This window comes from Coloeus monedula, assembly GCF_965178545.1.
Source record: "Coloeus monedula genome assembly, chromosome: 6".
NCBI lineage: Eukaryota > Metazoa > Chordata > Aves > Passeriformes > Corvidae > Coloeus > Coloeus monedula.
The window spans coordinates 31,653,422-31,672,259 of record NC_138786.1 but is presented as its reverse complement, the minus strand read 5'-3'; the positions used below and the strand labels follow the sequence as shown (position 1 = coordinate 31,672,259).

General features: G+C 36.4%; 1 protein-coding gene across 2 annotated transcripts in view; it reads left to right on the top strand.

Annotated features, from left to right (window-relative positions):
* The window catches only part of GPHN (gephyrin), a 281,765-nt gene that overhangs the window by 226,283 nt on the left and 36,644 nt on the right, over window positions 1-18,838 (top strand). For both annotated transcript variants that reach the window (XM_082283301.1, XM_082283300.1), the window contains exons 10-13: window positions 4,446-4,488; window positions 7,718-7,855; window positions 12,359-12,451; window positions 15,462-15,517. In XM_082283301.1, coding sequence (XP_082139427.1) covers window positions 4,446-4,488; window positions 7,718-7,855; window positions 12,359-12,451; window positions 15,462-15,517 — 330 coding nt within the window. The remainder of the gene's footprint in view (window positions 1-4,445; window positions 4,489-7,717; window positions 7,856-12,358; window positions 12,452-15,461; window positions 15,518-18,838) is intronic.

Here is an 18,838-nt window from a genome sequence, read left to right as displayed (position 1 = left end):
AAATCACATGCAGAAAAAAAGCAGCAGCAGCATACTTTCCCACATCATTGCAGATAAGTTGTCTTCATAAAGCTGAAGTTTCAAGGAAAGGCTGTATGAGTTACACACTTTCTCACCAGCAGTAAATGTAGTAGTCCAATACCTCATGAACAGGCCTGCCTGGTGTTCAGGAGAGTGAGAGGAATACAGTTCTGAAATTGTTAACAGCTGCTGTGCTTTGCTTACCCTGCTTCCTTCATTACAGCTTGGCGAACTCATTCCCTCTGCTGTACCTTAGTCCTCTGTGTCTGCGTATGTTTGGGTTTCTGCTGGTGGTTCCACATTCTGCATGCTTTCCTCAGAGTGGAGCAATGTGCTTTCCCATAAGTGCTAAAGGTTATGGGGTCAGCCTCCTACAGGCACTGTGTTCCTGAAAAATGGGCTCTTTCTGTTGATGGTAACTCATGTTTTGATGTCATTGTTCTGAATTGTTCTTCATGTTGTAATATTGAGTTAAAATGTACTCCCGTAAGAGTTAGCTTTTCATATTGGGCTGGAAACTCTTCATCTTTGTCTAGCAATTTGTTTTATTATAACCAATAGCTTTTAATTGTACCTCCCATAATGAAGAGCTGACTTAATACACTGTGCTAATCTTGTTATGACTTTAAAAAGGTAAGTAATTTCTCTAACAATTCCTAACAGTCATGGTAAAGTGTTAAAGGGTTTCTCAGTTTTCTTTTTTCATTATTTTTCACATAAATTCTTCACTTGTAGCATGAACTTTTCTTTATGTCTTTTTCTATTTTTCTTGTAAAAAGAATTTTAGACTGATTTTTATTTGCAGCAAAACATATTATGTAAATTTAAATTAATCCAATTTAGCCAAGCCACTGGGGTTTTTTTTTCAGACCAATCATGACTGATAGATAGAAGCTGTCAGCACAACTCTTTATTTTTACCATTCCCTTTATTTATTTTTGAGTACTTTATTTCACATTCTATTTACTACTTCAGCCTGTGGGGGAAAGCTTACTCTGCATTCCAGCGTGATGAAGTTACATCTTCAAGAGCTTAAAATACAGAGTAATGTGAACTGAATGCTTTGGGTTTGGTTCTATTTTGTCTGAACTATGCAGGGGAATGGTACTGGCTGGTAGCCCAGTGTATCTTCTACCAAGATAGATTGGGAGCCAAGAGGCTGTAGCATGGACAAACAATAAATCTATACTTTCCCTGTGAAAGAAAAGACAGCCATAGGTTGTTATTTCTGTAACTACCTGTGAATGAGAAGAATTATAGTAAATACTACTAATAATAACTCTCCCCAGTCATTCATGGTACTATATGCAATGTAGTATGGATTCTTCACTTAACAATAGCCGTGAAAACAATATAGATTTCCTGTAAATGTCACAAATAACAAAGTAGTAAAACACACAAATATTGAATATGATAAAAGGCACTTAAAGCACATGACCCCATTTATAAAAAGCTCCATTGCTGCCAAAACTGTATGTGTTAGGAAACTGGTGGGTTTTATTCAAAATCAGTTTACTGGAGTTTTGATTAAAAATAACATTTAGGATAAGAATGTGTAATTCATATTAAAGAGAAGTATTATGTAATAACTAATTTTGATGTCAGTTATGTTAAAACATGGTTTGTATTCTGCAGCTGTGAGCATAGGTTGGGAAACAATCAAGTCTGGCTGATCAAGCCTTTATTTTATTATCATGGATTCCTCTTCCACAGCTGCTTTTAAAATTTGTGGGAAGCAAATTATTTCTCATACTGCATATGTTGCCCATCAGGTGAGTGATAACATGGAAACTTTAGGCTGGGTGTAAGAAATCAAAAAGTAAATATGAAGTCCTCTGTGTGCACAGAATTAAAAAAATGACCTGTAAGAGGCTGTATGTGAAGCCAGCTGTCTTTTGTTACCATTGTCATTTGGACATTTTAAGAGCAAAACTTTGTCAGCACGTTTTTTATATTGCAAGATTTGATCTGCAAATCTCAGCTGCTCTGTTCATTATAAATCTCTTGTTTTTGTCCATACACTAGCTCCACTATAGGTTGGAAGGGCTTAAAGATGAACTGAGGAGGAATAGAGGCTACAACTCGAGAGTAACTATTACTGCTCAAAGGAGCTATTTTCCATTCGCAAACATTGCTTTGCGCTATGGGTTTGGGCTCCTTCTGTTCCTCCACTTTGTTGAAAGACTCTCTCTTGACTTCCATTTTACTTCTTTAGCACTGTCTTTGTCTGCTAACATTTTTCCTCCTTCTCTAGTAGCTTTTATCTGTGTCCTTTGGATCACATGTTTTACTTAGTTTGTTTTAGTAGATCGTTTCAGATGTTTGTGTTTTGTATTTTTGGTTTTTTGCCTTTTTCTTTAGGACTATGTTATTTCACTGAATTTCATTCCACAGTTTGCTGAATCGCTTGGTTATTTTGCAGCAGGTCCATTCCTCATTTTCTCTTTTCATGTTTTTCAGTGAGAAATAAGAGAGCCTCTTCCATTTTAAACAGTAGCCTTACACACATAGGCCCATGTCTCCTTTTGCATACACCATCTTCTGCCTTGCAACATCCATCCTGCTTCTCTCTCCCTCTCAAACTGTGCTTTTCTTTCTTTTGTGTTTTCTTTCCTACCATGATATCACCTTTTTGGTCCAGAATTGTTCTTTGGTAAATTATAGTTAAATATTCACTTCTTCCAAAGAGAGTTCATTTTATGCCTTTGAAATCTGGTAAAACAACTCTGGGCCAAATTTGGGCATCATTAATATTTTGTTTGCAGTTTTCTTGTATAGTAGTTTTGGTGGGAAGGAGGGAGGGTGTGGGGTTTTTTCTGTTTGTTTTTGTTAAACAAGAGGTTTTTTTCAGGGAAGGACACCATAACCCACTCTAAGTTGCAACATTACTTTCCATAAGTTATTCCATTACAATAAGTAGACCGTGTTGCGCTGTAGAATCCAGTTTTTTTATGTGAATATCTATTTGGGGCAAGCTGCTGTGGAACAGAAGAAAGAGGTTTAGAAGCTGGGGCACAGTTCATTTCAGCCTTAAATGGTTGTTCCTTTCTGAAGACAGCTTTTGAGGGGTTGGGCATTTACCATTCTTCATCAGTTGTTACATCATACATATTCACTTTCTAGGCAATTTTTCTGTAACTGCAAGTTCAAAGTGAGGTCTGAAAGATAAGTGGATTCACTCCTTTGCTTTTGCAGCAGAGACAAATGTTCTGCTGGGAAATTACACCCTCAGCATCACCTGTGCTATTCCACTTCTTTCATTACGTGTCCACAGTTTTACTTTATTAGTGTTCTCATTGAAATTTAAAATACCTTTGTCAAAAAAGTCAAAAAGAGAAGGATTCAATTCTTATAATCTCAGAGCTTTGTCTTCCTGTGAAGTTTACTTTAGCTGGGGTTTTGTCCACACAAAATGCTTTTTATTCAAGCGCTGCCAGTTCAGTCAGCTGGCCTGGCAGTAGAATCCATCTGAAAACTTGCAACTTCAGGGTTATTATACATGGTGCTATCTTTCCAAACCTGAGAAGAATTAACAGGAATTGATGCTTCAGTATAGATAAAATCTGAAGAGTGTTGTGTTTACAGGGCTGATACTCTTTAAAAAAACAATTCTTTTTTAAATCTGCATGGTAAACAGATAGAATTGTAAATATCCAGTGTAACTAGAATATTAGATCAATATGAATTGTCCAATTTCCCTGTAGCCAGACTAATCTATCTGGAATAGCACAGTGTCAGCTAAGCATCAAGGAAGAGGATTTGTTGAGAAACCATGTCATTCTCACACAGTTACTTTTTAAAGTAGAATTCCACTATAAAATTCATACTGAACATAGCATTTCTTTTAACCAAATAGGAACAGCTGAGTAAATTTATCTGGCTCCAGCCAGGAGCCATTTATACAATTGTGAGTTGCTTATACAATTGTGAAAAATTCATATTAAACATCTTCAGAATCAACACAATTGAAACCAAATATTTTAAACTCTCTACAATACCTGAAAATAGCAACAGAATTTTCAATCAGGTCATATAGTTATGTTAGTATTCTGTCTAATCATCAAATAGGACCTAGATTCAGAGCTACTGTAATTACAACTGTGTAAGAAAATGCGGGTTTTCTGTTGGAAACTGATGCTTAACACGTAATTTTAAGCACTGTTATTTGATTTTTCTCTCCTACTGTCCTTAGGCCATCTTGTTTCTTATGGGAGGGGTGTGGAATCAAATTGCTTGTATCAGATTCTGACCATCAGCTTACTACCCTTCTGCTTAAATATACTTACCTCATGCAAAATATGTAAGAATGTTGCTGAAAATATGTATAGCCTCTGTCTTAGATCCCAGGAGCTTGCCCATTTTATCTCTGTATTTTGCATTCTTGTTAACTTCTGTAGCTCATAGACTCTGTGCTCTCTCTGCAGGTCCAGTCTAGGTGCAGCAGCAAAGAGAACATCCTCAGAGCAAGTAAGTACAGAAACTTTCTACCTCTGTTGAGAAACTAAGACTTCTCAGAAGACAGCAAGTGATAGTCAGATCAGAAGTGGGACTAAGTGGGTTTGCAGAAGAAATTTAATAACTTAAGGCAGTGAAATCCAGTCCAAAGGTAAAACTGTAAATGGTGTTCATGTATCAATGGAGAATCACCCTGTAATTTATTCTTGTTTTTTTAATGACGTGGAGGTCTGTGTTGTTTGTGAGGTTTTGTTGTAAATGAACATGTGTGTGCAGGTTTTATGGGCAAGAATTAACACTCCAAGACAATGAAAATGGAAGTTCTCAAATTAAATATACTTTTTTTTTTTTTTTCATACTTGAACATGAATTTGAATGTTGGATTACATAGAACCAAACAAAAAAATGCAAAGGTTAAGAATTGACATTTGATCCAAGTGATGTGTTGTTTAATTTGCGCAATTCTTTTTCTTTGTGTTGTGGGAGTCTTTTCTAGTCTAAAATTTGATCCACCCTCTGTGTGTGTATATATATATATGTATAATGACAGGAATAGGAAGTTGTTTTGGTGATAAAAGAGAAGGCTGTCAAGAATTTTCTACCTTATGCAACCAATTGAATTAGCTGCTTCAAAGCCAGAGGATTATTTTGTCATACAAAATGCAGCTTAATGTAAGTAGTTATTTTTAGAGCTATCTGACATTTCACATTAGTGAAAGATAACTTGGTAAAGTCTGAGGAGTTGTTTCATGTCATTTGCTTGTAATTAAAGTACCATTCAGTAATTTTAGAACTTTAAAAAAGTCATTGTTTATCTCTGGGTCTGTTTAAACATGTGATACCTCTAATAGAAGAGTTAGCATTTGTTTGTAGGAAGAAATAGGAGAGAGAGAGGTTAGTAGTTGCACCAGCATCTTTCTTTCTTCATTAAGGTTATTCATGCTAGTGTTAACCTAAAGGGCCTCTATTTTCTTGGTTTTTCTTGCAGAAATAATGAGTGTTACTTTTGGTGTTGGAAAAAAGATGTCAGAATTTAGGGAATTTTATCTATTTTCCAAAAAATCTATGTTGGAGAATGTATTTCTCAGAAGATTTTAACAGAACCTTAGTCTTAAGCAAATGACTTGCATTAGGGACAGACTTGCGAATCTGAAGGTTGCTCTCTGGGGACCATTCAAAGCATTCAAAACAGTGAATTCTGTCACTTTTTAAGGGTTGAAGAGGCGAAATGTGAGTTTCTGAAGTAGCTAACTGAGTTTTAAGTGACAGTGAAACTACTGGTAGTAGCAGTAAAAGCAGCTAGTGGCAATACCATAAAGGTTGTTTACTGCCACACAATTCCCTCAGCTTTCATTGCTGTGATATATTTTTTCTTAGCATCTTCCTTCGTATTTTCCAACTTAAAACAAAACATCAGGAAAATGTTTTTTGCATATACTGTGTGGAATCTGCTGGGCCTGCAGGAATGACAGTGCTGCTAAAGCAGGGTTTCTCTATGCAGAGGTGGGTATGGGAAGTTTGACTGTATTCCACAAATACTTTCGTTTTCCTTTTTAATAGTGTTGTTAACAAAAAACAGGCATAATAACTGGAAATGTAAGCTTGCTAAAGAGATCCCTGTTGTTAAAACCAGGAATGCAGTTTTTCCATTAGTTACACTTTCCTCTTAAAATTGTTTAGTTTGGATCATTTCTCCCTAGTTTGCTTATGAGAAAGCTAGGTTTAAGAGTGCGCAAAGTCTTAATGTAGTTAGAAAATGTCTCATCAGTTGTTTCTCTCTTCCTCAGAATGTTAACTGCTATCTTAAGGAAAGGAATTAAGTCAATTAAAAATTATTTGTGCTTGACAGATTCACAGTGCCTGCTTTTATCATCCTGTTACCTTCTAAATACGCACAAAGAGATTGTTCAAAAAATTTCTTCCAGAATCATTCCTGGAAGAATTAGGTGGGCAGTTTTACTTGTCTCTACTTCTTCCTCGGAAAGATAGTTACTGTGTTAATAGCAAAAATAATTAGTGAACAATCTCTCACATAAAAAGGCAAGCATGTGTTAGTGCTGAACAAGTTTTTTATATACAGATTAATTAAGAAGCCTTGTCTTCTGAAGGAAGGAGTTAGACTCTGTGATTGTTGTGCTATTTTTTACTTACTTTTAATTAGAAGACTACACTTAAAGCAATAATCTGGTTTTTTTGCAGAATCTGAAGGCAGATGTGCAACAACAAATTAGATATTTATGTAGTGACTGCAAAGCAAAATCATGTCAATAAAAATTAGTTTCTATTATTTGTTAATGCTTTCTGTATTGTGTTACTTAGGAATATCATTACATATCACATATAGAACATCATCTACTTTGGCTCTCATAAATACCTTCTTGTCCTAGGTAAATCCTTTCAAGATACTCTGCAGTTGTAATTGTCTTCATCTTTTGGTTTTTATCTGTTACTCTTGTTTATGTATTCCTGCAATAGTTCTCTCTTCAGTTGCTTATCTTCACTTTCAAAATCCTTCAAAGCTTGTTGTCCCCTTGTTTAATCTCTCAGTAAGTATCATGGATTCAAACATGCTGTTGGCTTCATTTTCAAACAACTTCTGTCATATTTTCTCCCTACCTGTCCCTCACACTTGGGAAAAGTAAGCTTTCCTTAAGCTGTCCTACTGCCTTCACTCTAATCATACATTTAAACAACACTTTGCTATGGTGACAACAAAATCTTGTCAATTGGTAGGATGCCCACTAGCCGGAGACACTGTCTGCTGTCTTGACTGCCCAGTGGTTTAATTGTGCTCTATCTTCCTTTTGAACCTTTTGACTCCCATCTCACTCTTGGATTGTAGGTTCACTGGCACGCTTTATCTGTGCATGGCACAGAGCATGTTGAGATGTTTGTGCAGAACAGAATGGAGTGAATTGTCCTGAGTTCATAGAACTGAGTTAGTCTCAGATTATCATCATCAGTGTAAAATACTGCATCACCTTGAAGGGTTTCTAGTTTAGATTAACCAATCTTTTCATGTTCATCAAGACTTCTGGTATGTTCTTGATTATAAATAAGAATATACACTCTCTTGATTCTAGTTGAATACAGTGTCTGACATGAAAGCTCAGTAGTGATAACTAACTAATTTAATTTGCTCCGAAGTGCCATATTAGTTTCAGTAAAATCGTTTAAATGAACATCATTACCTGAATCTGCTCATTGTAGCACACATAAACTTGCTTCTTTCTCATTGCAGGTCACAGTGCTGTTGACATTACCAAGGTAGCAAGAAGACATCGCATGTCTCCATTCCCATTGACATCTATGGACAAGGCCTTCATCACAGTTCTGGAGATGACCCCAGTGCTTGGAACAGAAATCATCAATTACAGAGGTATTTTAAGTTGGATTCTTCGTGAGCATCAAGGCTAGGCATTATCTGGGAGATTGTTCTTGATACATAACAAAACTATGACAGGAAATACGCTGAAAAGTGAACCTAAAGTAGGTAGGGAAGCAGAAACCTCCTCCAGGGATTCTTCCAGATTGTCCAAAAGTAAGGTGGTGAGCAAAGAGATTGTGGAACTGTAAACCTCAAGAGGCAAAACATTTAGGACATTGGTGTGCTACAGACAGCAGAGAGATATCAATGGTTTCTGAATTGAATATTCTGTCTTCTGGCTTGGAATTTCAAAGTTTTCATGCTCTTTGCCAAATCTTTGTGCTACCAGAAGCCTTCAAGATGTCTTCATACTGACATACTGATTTAGCAGACTATATGTGATATCACACTTGTGCATTTAGTGACTCCAAGCAGAGTTCAGTGCTCCCCTGTGCCTTGGCAGCACAGTTTCTGAGAAGATGCTCCATATCCTCCATTCAGAACAGCACCAATACTGGATCAACAAGGAATATGCATGATACACCCTGCACTTTCATAATGGTGTGCAGATTAGAAGAAGGCATTAAGGCATAAATGCCTAAGCATAACTATTGTGCCTTTTTGGGTAGCTGTCAGTTAAATGTCTTCGCTAAGACAGCCCTTTGTGAACAATATGATGAGCTGCAGGGTTGGGTACATTTAGTCCAAATAAATGCTATGTATGCAACACTGAATTCCTGAAATAAAGGATGAAAGACTGGCATCTGCCTCCCTGAAAAATAAGCACATCATGTATTTATTTTGGTATGTCAGATACAGTTATGGTACTGCAGGATTATGATTCTTCTTTGCATAAAAGAAGTTTTGATTCTAATTCCAGAACATATGTATTGTTACTCCTGACACTCTTATTCTTTCAAAAATAATGAGCTGAGTCTGCTGAGTCACCATAGTTTTGACTCTTCCCTCTCACCCAAAACACAAGTGTTAGATCCATGGTAACATTAGTAGAGACAGATTCTTGATTTAATGTTCACATAATTGTACCAACAATTCCTTCATATTTTTGCACTGTAGTGCAAAATTTTGTCTTGCAATTTATTTTTAAATAGTAGTATACACTTAGTAGTATACACTTATTTTAGCACTGTAAGATTTCCAAGTATGTAGTATGAAATTTCAGGATTGAGCCTATAAGAGACAGCCTTAAGGACATGTCTGTGTCTGTGATACTGCAAATTCAATTCTCGTAATCTACAGATACAAATATCAAGATGGAAATGCATTTTCAGAAGTTCTGAAGTGATCATCATAATGTTATAGACATACATAGGATTGTTTTGTATAGGCATCTGTGTGTGTGTGCACATGTATGTGTTTGATAAAAGATGTTAATTTTGAAGAATGCAATTAATTAAGAACCAGTTTTTCATGTAGCTACGGGTTTACTTATTTTTCTGTTCATATACATCTAATTTCAGAAAATAATAAGAAGTAGTCCTGGAGGTCTGAAACTGGATTCAGAAAAGCACTATTGTGCTGTGTCTGTTTTCTTTGTGAGTTTGTGTCTTGATTTAACACTGAGCTTCTGAAAACTATCTTTCAGGAGTACAGTTTCTCCCTAAGGAAAGTGAAATGTGTAAAATTCTAGGAGTGCTAATTGCCTAATTAATTTAACCTGATTTAGTTACACTACTAAACATATTTCATAGCACTCATCCTGATAAATAAAGCTGCTGAATGTTATTCTGTACAGATACCCAGTACAGTCCTGATTTTATTCTTGATTAAGTCAAGGTATGCTGTATCACAGATCTATCTATTCTCTCCTAACATGAGGGAGAGGACTATTAAAGTTATCTTTTGAAACATGTCTTTCATGCTGGTGTGTTGCTCAGTGACTGTATAGGTTATTTAACCTCTTTCATATTTAAAAAACAGAAATGTCATAAACCAAAAGCATCTGAAGCATGGTTCTCACCTGCCATCATTGATATCTTGCATGAAGCCCCCAATTAGCCTTTTATTCCAAATAAATGAGGTTACCTGAATATAGCTCTGTGGGCGCATAAGGTTAAGTTTTTAGACAACATGATTATGATTATTCTTCTGAAACTAAGAAGAGGCAGCGGTTTAATTGATAATAAAATTGTAATGCAGAAGCAATCTACATTTTATGGGCTGAAGCCCGAGAACAGCACATTTATTTTGGTCTAGTCCAAGAGCCTAAGTGAATGTTTTGATAGCATTGACTTTTCATGTCATGCTGAAGTGCTACCAGGGCAATATTTACAAAATCCATCACCTCCTAATACAAGATCTGTCTTATTGCTGTGCCCCAGAGAAATCAAAGTTCTTCACAGAACTGTACCAGTTTCACCACCTAAGCTTAGCAAATACCCACATTTGAAAAGTGACTTTAATGTAATTTTCCATTTTGTGTTAGAAGGCTGTGAGCTTCACAAGGGACAGTTTGATGACATTAAAATAATTCAGAACATCTTTCTGAATTACAATTAATCAAAATAAGCTCAAACTGTATTTTTAGGATAATTTCTTAAATAAGAGAGAGTATAAAGATACTCAGGATTGTCCTCTAGTTGCTGACTTGCTTCATTTTAAATGCCTAAGGCTACTTCAACAAAGAATTCTTACCTTTTTCTTCTTATAATGAAACTCATTCCCGTTACTGGCTAGCCATTTATTCCTTTCAAATATTGCATGGCAGTATGCCAAGAACATACTGTTCAACTTTGCTCTAATTGGTGTGATTTTGCATGCAGACACAAAGCAGAAGGAAGGCACAACTTGCCTGCTAAAATTAGAAGTATCACTTTTGTATGAGATTCTATGTATCTGTGAACAAAGGATGTTTTTACTAGGCCTTTGATAGCTGCCTTTTCTGTGCTATAATTTAAATGTATGTGTCTGCATTCTTTTACTCAGTATAAGTGTACAAGCTTTTGTGAGCTTTCTAATGACTTCTGTATTGTGTATCACAGGCACTGATACACAGGTTTGCACGGGTGAATTAATGGCCATCACAAAAGTGCTTTTCTAGTTGCTTTAATGGGTTTCAGCAGCATTTTCATGGCAATGGTTATTTCAGCAATGCAGCATGAATATTGACTTCAGGCTCAAAGTTGATATATATGGATATGAGTACAATGATGTTGTAGTTATGATAATTAATTGCTAACTAAATCCCTTTGAGTTAATAAGCAAAATATAATTTTAATTATAATACCACTTCACTGGAACTGAACATTTTCAAATCGAGTAGGTGCACTTTTTAACAAAACCTGTCCATTTAGTGTGTGGCACTAGCTCTTCTGCCTTCCCTGGGAATCCAGAACCACACTGATTTCCCTGTCTGTAAAATAAGAAACACACTTTATGCACTTTTCTTTTTTGGCACATCTCAAAGATCATAATCTCTAAAGTACATATCCATGCAAATTCTCCTGGCAACAATAATCCTGCATCCTCTCACTCCGTCATTCTTTCAGCTGGATGTTGCCTTCCTGTGCCACAGTGCACCGTAGGAGCAGTGGCTTCTATTATGAGCAGGGCTTCCCTTCTTCTACTTAGGCATACTGGAATCAAGCCAATCTCAGTAGTTCTGACCCATGTGTCCCTTCCCAGTATATCTAATCACACATGTAATAAATCGGCTTTCCCTCTCACACCGTATCAAGGGGTAAGTTACATGTTTTCCATTCTGTTCTATATCATACTAAAAAAAAGCTCTTGCTGGTGCCATAAATGTATCAGCCACTTGACTGAGGGAGAAGTAATTCATATTAGTCTCTACAGGGAGGCTGAGACAAATTACAGCTCATCAGTCATAGTTGCTAAGTGTAGAGAAAGAGTATGTTTGAAACAGCTATTAAAATATTTAGAACTATAACAGTGTAAATTTACATAAATAATTCTGTCACTTATGTGCACTCACCCTCCATTAAGCAGAAATGCTCTCAGTGATTAGGTGAAGCTAATCTATTGCAAAACTTCTTTGTCAATTTATGAAAATTTGTCCATCGTTGCCATTCTCAATTCATCACCTCTCACCTTTTGTGCACAGGATTCACTTTTGAAAAGTCATTTTAAAAGTTTTTAAAAAAGAAATTTAATAGAAATTCAAATAAAGGAAAATAAAGAAAATACATATGTTTAAGAGATGTTAGGGGGAAAAATTGTCCTGAAGAAACAAATACTTGTTTTTCTGTCTGATCCTTAATCAGAGCTATCACCTTTGGGTTTGGGTACTTGGTATTCAAATCTATTGTGAGCAATTTCACTATAACCAGGAGCACAGACTTGAACAAATCCTTTATCACTACTTTCAGACTCCATTCTTTTTTCCTTTATGTAGAGTCAAAAATCAAAAGCCGGAGAGATCTCTATGTCCCATACACATACATTTCACCTCTTGGGAGCGCACTGTTGTTAACTTCGTTTCCCCCTTTCACTCACTGTAATGACACAGAGCATCGTCTTTTCTTTTTTCTCTAGATGGAATGGGCCGAGTCCTTGCTCAAGATGTATATGCAAAAGATAATCTGCCACCATTTCCAGCATCAGTAAAAGACGGTTACGCTGTCAGAGGTAAGCACTCTCTTTGTGGACATGAAGTACAGTGTCTGCCACTTTGTAGCATGTTAATTCATCTGGTTTGGATCCATCAGGGGTTATTTTGGTTTAGATTTGATACAGATCATTGCTGAGGTCACAATGATATAAAATGCAACTGTCTTGAAGGAAGGCCATAAAGCTGAGCTCAGATCTTTTAAGTGGATACATGTGTACACAAGCAAATGTGCATCCATGTGTGCTCCTAGATGTGGACCTCTGTTCCTCATGTGTTTCTTGGAAACATTTAAAATTCAGGAAAATAACAACATCTTTTTCTGAATTACAGATTCATCTTCTATTCCTCTGTTGTAGATTTAATGAGGATTTTCTTATATATCTTGTTACAGATAATAATTGTTACAGATACTGATTGCATCAGAGAATTTTCAAAAAACTTACCGGAATGTTCTCTTACAGAGACATCTCAAAAGAAGAGGTTCTTACTTTAAAAATATTGCTGCTGACATATATAAATAAAATTAGTTGTATGACTTTATTCATTGCAAGCAACGAATGTGGTTTCCCAAGAGACCTGAATTCATACTCTGCTTTGCCAGTAGGTGCTGTATCATTTTGAGCCAGTTGCTTCTCTGTGCAGCAGTTTTTCCCTTTGTAAAGTAAGAACAATGATGCTCACCTCATATATCTATGAAGGAAATTTAAAATATACAGAATTGAACATTATACTAGTAGTGATTTAATTCTGGTAGTGGTTGAATCATCACAAGACCATGTTGAAACTTGTACGCAATAGCTAACTTTCTTCTAGGGACGTTAAAATATCTTTTTTGTTACTGGCAGCTGAAACCTTGGCAAGCAACTGCCCATGAAATAGACTGTCTGCAGACTCATGCAATGGATGTAATCCAGTAGCTTCCCCATAGATTTGATATAAAAATAAAATTTCAGGTCTACAAGATGAGTGTGTGTGAGAGACAGGCAGACCAAAATGACTAGTAATAGCAGCAAGGGAGTGCATATGTAGCCAGAGAAATACAGGTAAATGTAACACTGGGAAAAGCTAAGAGGGTGAGCTCTGAGTAGAATGCTGGGTGACAAGGGCCTTGGGATCAAGCCAATGCTGTCTTGCAACTTGATTGCTGCAGGGTAAGGCAAAGCACGAGTACAATTTCAGTAAACATGCAGAATGAGCAGAGTGATCATGAACTCAGCAACTTCTGTCAGAACCAATACACAAACCCTCATTTTGGTGGTGGATTCAAGTAGAGTAACACTGAGATATTTGAATGCATCCAGAGAAGGATACTAAAGCTGGTGAAAGGGCTGGAAGGAATGTCCTATGAGGAGTGGCTAAGGACTTTGGGTTTGTCTTGTTTGAAGAAAAGGAGGTTGAGAGGTGACCTCATGGCTCTCTACAGCTCCCTGTAGCGGTGAAGGGCACACGTTGTCCAGCGACATTATGTGTGGAAATGGTTCAAAGCTGTGCCAGGGAAGGTTTAGATTTGACATTAGGAAATATTTCTTTGCCAGGAGGGTGGGCAGACACTGGAACAGACTTCCTAGAGAGTGGGTTGATGCCCCAAGCCTGTGTGTCAAAGACGTTTGGACAATGCCTTTAATAATTTTCTTTACATTTAGGTCCGCCCTAAATTCATCAGGCAGTTCTATTCTCCTCTATTGTTTTGTTCTAATCTTATTGTTCTTGTGAACCTGTTGTCTTTGGATATGAGGAAAAAAAGCTTTTAGGCAGAGATAATATTGACTACATTAATGGATACTTCTTATGCAAAGTTAAAGATAAGCTTTCAGTGGCATAAAATGTCTGCCCAAACCCCTATCTTTTTCTCATTTTATATCAGTTGTACATCATCTATAAACTTTGTCTCCATATTATTATTAGTGAGGGAATAAAATCTAATTCAGTAGCATTTTATCAGGTTTAAAATAATTTAGCTATTAGGGGTTTCTTTCTCTTCTTTTGCTGGATCATCCAAGCGCATTTTTTTCAGTGAAGGTCTGATAACTGTTTTCAGTAGTATTACATACATTATTCAAGCATATCTTAAATAGTTGAAGAGTCCATTTCTACTTTGTTATTTTAGCGTTCGCTCTAAAGCTCATAGATTAGTCTGTTTGATAGGCTTTTAAAGTTAAGTTAATTATTAGTCTTCAAACATGACTAAGTACCATAGATAATGATCTGCAAAGCTGCAGCCAGTGCATGAGTACAAATGTGGTAAGTCATTATAGACTGAATGGGCATCCTTCCTGAAAGCAGTTATTCTCTATACAAGGTTACCTAGGTGGATATTAAGGGTGCCTGAAGTAAATCAGAAGTTATTAAGATAAAGGTTGTCACTGATTAGACTTCATCTCTAGGAAATCAACTTTTGACAGCTACAGATTTAAAATTAATAATAACACATATTTATATGTGATCATTCAAGCCCAGTTTGTTTGAGCATGCTTGGCAGCATGACTGCTGTGCTTGGAAAGGCAGAGTTGCTTGTTGTTCATACATGCTTTACACCATGGTAATGCCTATAATACTACTAATGCAACTTGCTGAAAACCTTTGAGGCAGGCAGGAGCTTAAATGCCATTAGTAATTGTGCCTTTGTTGTCCCTGTAAAAATGCAGATTTACTAAATTGGAAGTCCTGAAGACTTGTTAAATCAGTGACCTCTGACTTTTAATTTTCAGTATTGCAATACTGTCATGAACACTCTTAAATCTTTGTTATTAATGTAATTCCTCCTAGTCTTCATTTACATGACCTCATACTGCCCAGAAATTTTCAGTTAAAAATACTCTGTTCTCTAGAACCTGTGTTTTTGAAAATAATAAACACATCTCAAAAGGACCTAAAAAGTAAAATGTTTGCAGAACTTCTATAACCTTAGTCATGATGACACTGCAGAACTGAACAGTAGATCATCTTTGCTCTTCTCCTGTTCTTAATTTACAATGCCATAATTTGTTTTGGTTCAGCTTTTACCATTTGTGTTGTCCCTCTTAACAGCTGCTGATGGCCCAGGAGATCGATTCATCATAGGGGAATCCCAGGCTGGTGAGCAGGTGAGCACAATTTCTTTTCTTTTTTTTTTAATGTATTTTTCTTCTGTAAGATTTTGCTTTGTATTTTTACAAGCCTTGCTAGTGCTTCAAAATTCAATAGTCTTGGATGTGGTGTGAAGTAGGACACAGCTGTACTGACCCTCCTGATATGTGCCTTGGGATGTGATTTCAGAAAGTGAGGTAGTACAGTTATATAAGGAACTAATAAGGATATCCCAAAATACTTCAGTGCATTGTGCTGACATGTCTGATAGGAGTGCATACAGTAACCTTCTGCCCTGGTACAATGTTGGAGGACATGAGATTTCTCATGGTGCAACCATTCATAAGCAGAGAAAAGCATGATTTATCCCCCCTCTTGCTGACAGATTTTTAAAGAATGCCAGCCCAATAACTGTTTTTGTAAGATGCTTCCATTTTTCACACTGATACCTGCAAAATGAAGTGTAAGAATTTTATATGAAGCCTTTAAAGATAGGTAATGATCAAAACAATCTTGAGGAAGCCTGTTTGAGGCTGGTTTGTGAGAAGAGTGTTTGTGCACCTTTAGTAGATACATGGATTGATTTTAAAAGCAAGTTGAGGCATGACCCATTTGTGACCTGCTGTGCTCTATAAATATTCACTAATAGATACATTTTGTGATTTGCTCTCAAATTCAAGAGTGTATTTCATGAAATTTCTGTACTAATACTGGGGTACTGGAAAAAAAATCAGTTATGTTCCACTGCTGTTACTCTGTCCGTTTAATCATACCTGCCAGCTCTGTTCGGGAGAGCATGAGTTAATCCAAAATGTTTCTCCAGCTATTTAAAGTCCTGATTTATAATTCTATGTATTTTATGTGAAATGATGGAGAAAAGGAATAAGTAACAGGCAAAACAAGGAATTGATAAGTTTTAGTGAGGATTTTATAGGGTGTCCATTTTGAGTGCTAAACACAAAAGCCCAAGTAAAATTGATGTATTTCAAAAGTCGTATCAGGTTTTAGAAGTATTACCAGTTGCAGGATTATTCCATTTTTTTTAAATGGACTTGAACTGCCTCTGAATGTGTAATAGACATTTAATTTGGCTAATCATGATAGATAGGGCGAACTGTGAAAATTGGTTTTGCTTTAGGTCCCATCCAGCATCATGAATTATACTTTGGTGTAATAGATACCTTCTCAGTACTGAGACTCATGTGAACTTAGATTAATGGATCTGTTGCACAAAACATGTAAAATTACTTTAAAGTCTAAAAAAAAAAGCAAACTGATGAATTCAGCAGTTTTTTAACCTGCCTTGTATTTTTAGCCCTTCTGACTGCATTTTTAAGCATTGGTCCAGAATCCAAAGTACTAACAACTATTTTTACAGCCCTTTTTATGGTCACTATAAAATATCAAGAACCAGCAGAGCAACCCGATGAATTATCACCCCTATCACATTCCCCTGTCATCAGTATTATCCTTTTGCTAGTTAAATATCACAGCAAAGTGTTGCTTAAAAGCAGTACTGTTGAAGTTGTCTGTAATGGGGAGTACTTCCCATTAGAGGTCTGAAGTGTTTCAGTGTCCTAATCAGTTCAGCAAGTTTGTAGAAAAGATAAAAGGGCAAATGGAAGCCTCCTTCCCTCCGACAAAGTTCAAGAGCTCAGAAATGTCTCTCTACAGGGACAATCTGTCCTCCCAGATTACTGGGAATAGGAAGGCTCAAAAATTGGGTGGGGGGGAGCCATGCAGAGAGAGACTATTTCTGAAAATACCAGTGGCAAGTTAGAAAAACAAGACTGTTGACCTCAGAATAATTGGTCAAAGTTTTTTTCTGGGGCAAACACATCTTCAGGTTCATCTCCTTCCCAAGAAATTATTTATAGCCTTGGAAGGCTCCTCAGTCTCATTTCACCCTTCAGTCACTCTCAGCAGCAACATTCTGCTTTTCATGTTACAGACCAATTAACAGAATGATTCACAGCAGGGAGTTCAAAACAGATTTAGATTTGGCTTCTCCTGTAGGGAAAAAGGTTGTGTAAATGCTAGTAGCAAGGAAGAAGATGCAGGGAGGCCATACAGCCAAGTTGGACATTTCTGTATCAATTTTTAATTTGTGTATTTTCTGATTTCCATCTCCAGATGGTCATGTTTATGTCAACCCTTTTTTTATTGTATATCAAGGAAGGCTTTCAGACACTATCCTGTTTTGGGAAGGTTAGGGCACACTTGAGATTACTGGTCATGAGCCATCCACAGTGGCCTGTGTGTGAAACACTTAACCATAGGAAAAATGGCTTTCCTTCTGTAGATTTACATAGTCAGACCATAGCATTTCCTGCAAGACTTTCTAAAGGGGTTTGTAAGAGGCACTATGACTAACCAGCTACAATATAGGATGAAAAGCAGACATTTTCCACTATTCCATTAACTTGTGCCTTTTTACAGAAAGGTGCGTGGATCATTCTAAATCACAGGAGAGGTGTAATCATGTGCAGGAGAAAATGCCTGAGATACGGGCTGTGCTTAGTAGATTATTTCTGGGGTTTATTCAGTGACTAAAATTGAGTAGATTATCAGTAATTAAGGCAAAGGACAGAAACCAGTATTCCCCCATTGCAGGTAAAAGTGAGATTTCAAAGGCCTCTAAGAGAGCTGCTGTGAAATTTTTGTACATTAATACGTTTTCTGAGAAGCAGTCATTTCTTTATCTTCATAGTCTCTGTCATAAAGGTACACAGCCCTGGAGATTCACAAATGAATCTGGTGGTTGACTTTTCTTCATAAAGTTAATCTGATCAAATTCTCAGCAGACAAAAAGGAAATTAAATGTATGAGCAACATAACCAGTTCTAAAAGCAACTGTTCTTGTATCATAAATTTGTTTAAATGTATCACATCATTGCATCTCAAAAAATTCACTCATCTAACAATAAACTCCAAAAACATGGTTAGTTACAGCACGTTTCATCACCATAGACTCTGATTTGTGGCAGTGGTAGACATTTTGTGTTCTTTGTGGTGCTTTTTAAATGGGAGAAATTTTTTATGCAATACATTTTTCCTCTGAAAATTGTCACTTAAGTCAGCAATACTTAGTAAGTTCGAAACAATATTACCTATTTGTAATGTACCTTTAGATTATATCTACAATGGTATGCAAAATACATAATCCAAGGCATAAGTTTTGCCTTTTGTAACATTTCTTTTCATAAAAATCAAAATTACACACTAAATAGCATTCTTTTCCCTTTTAAGCTGCTTTAATATAAATGGCAGTATCTCTGCTATACATCCACAGCTCCTTGAATAGTCTGTGGTAAGGAACAGATGCCATTTTCTTAAAA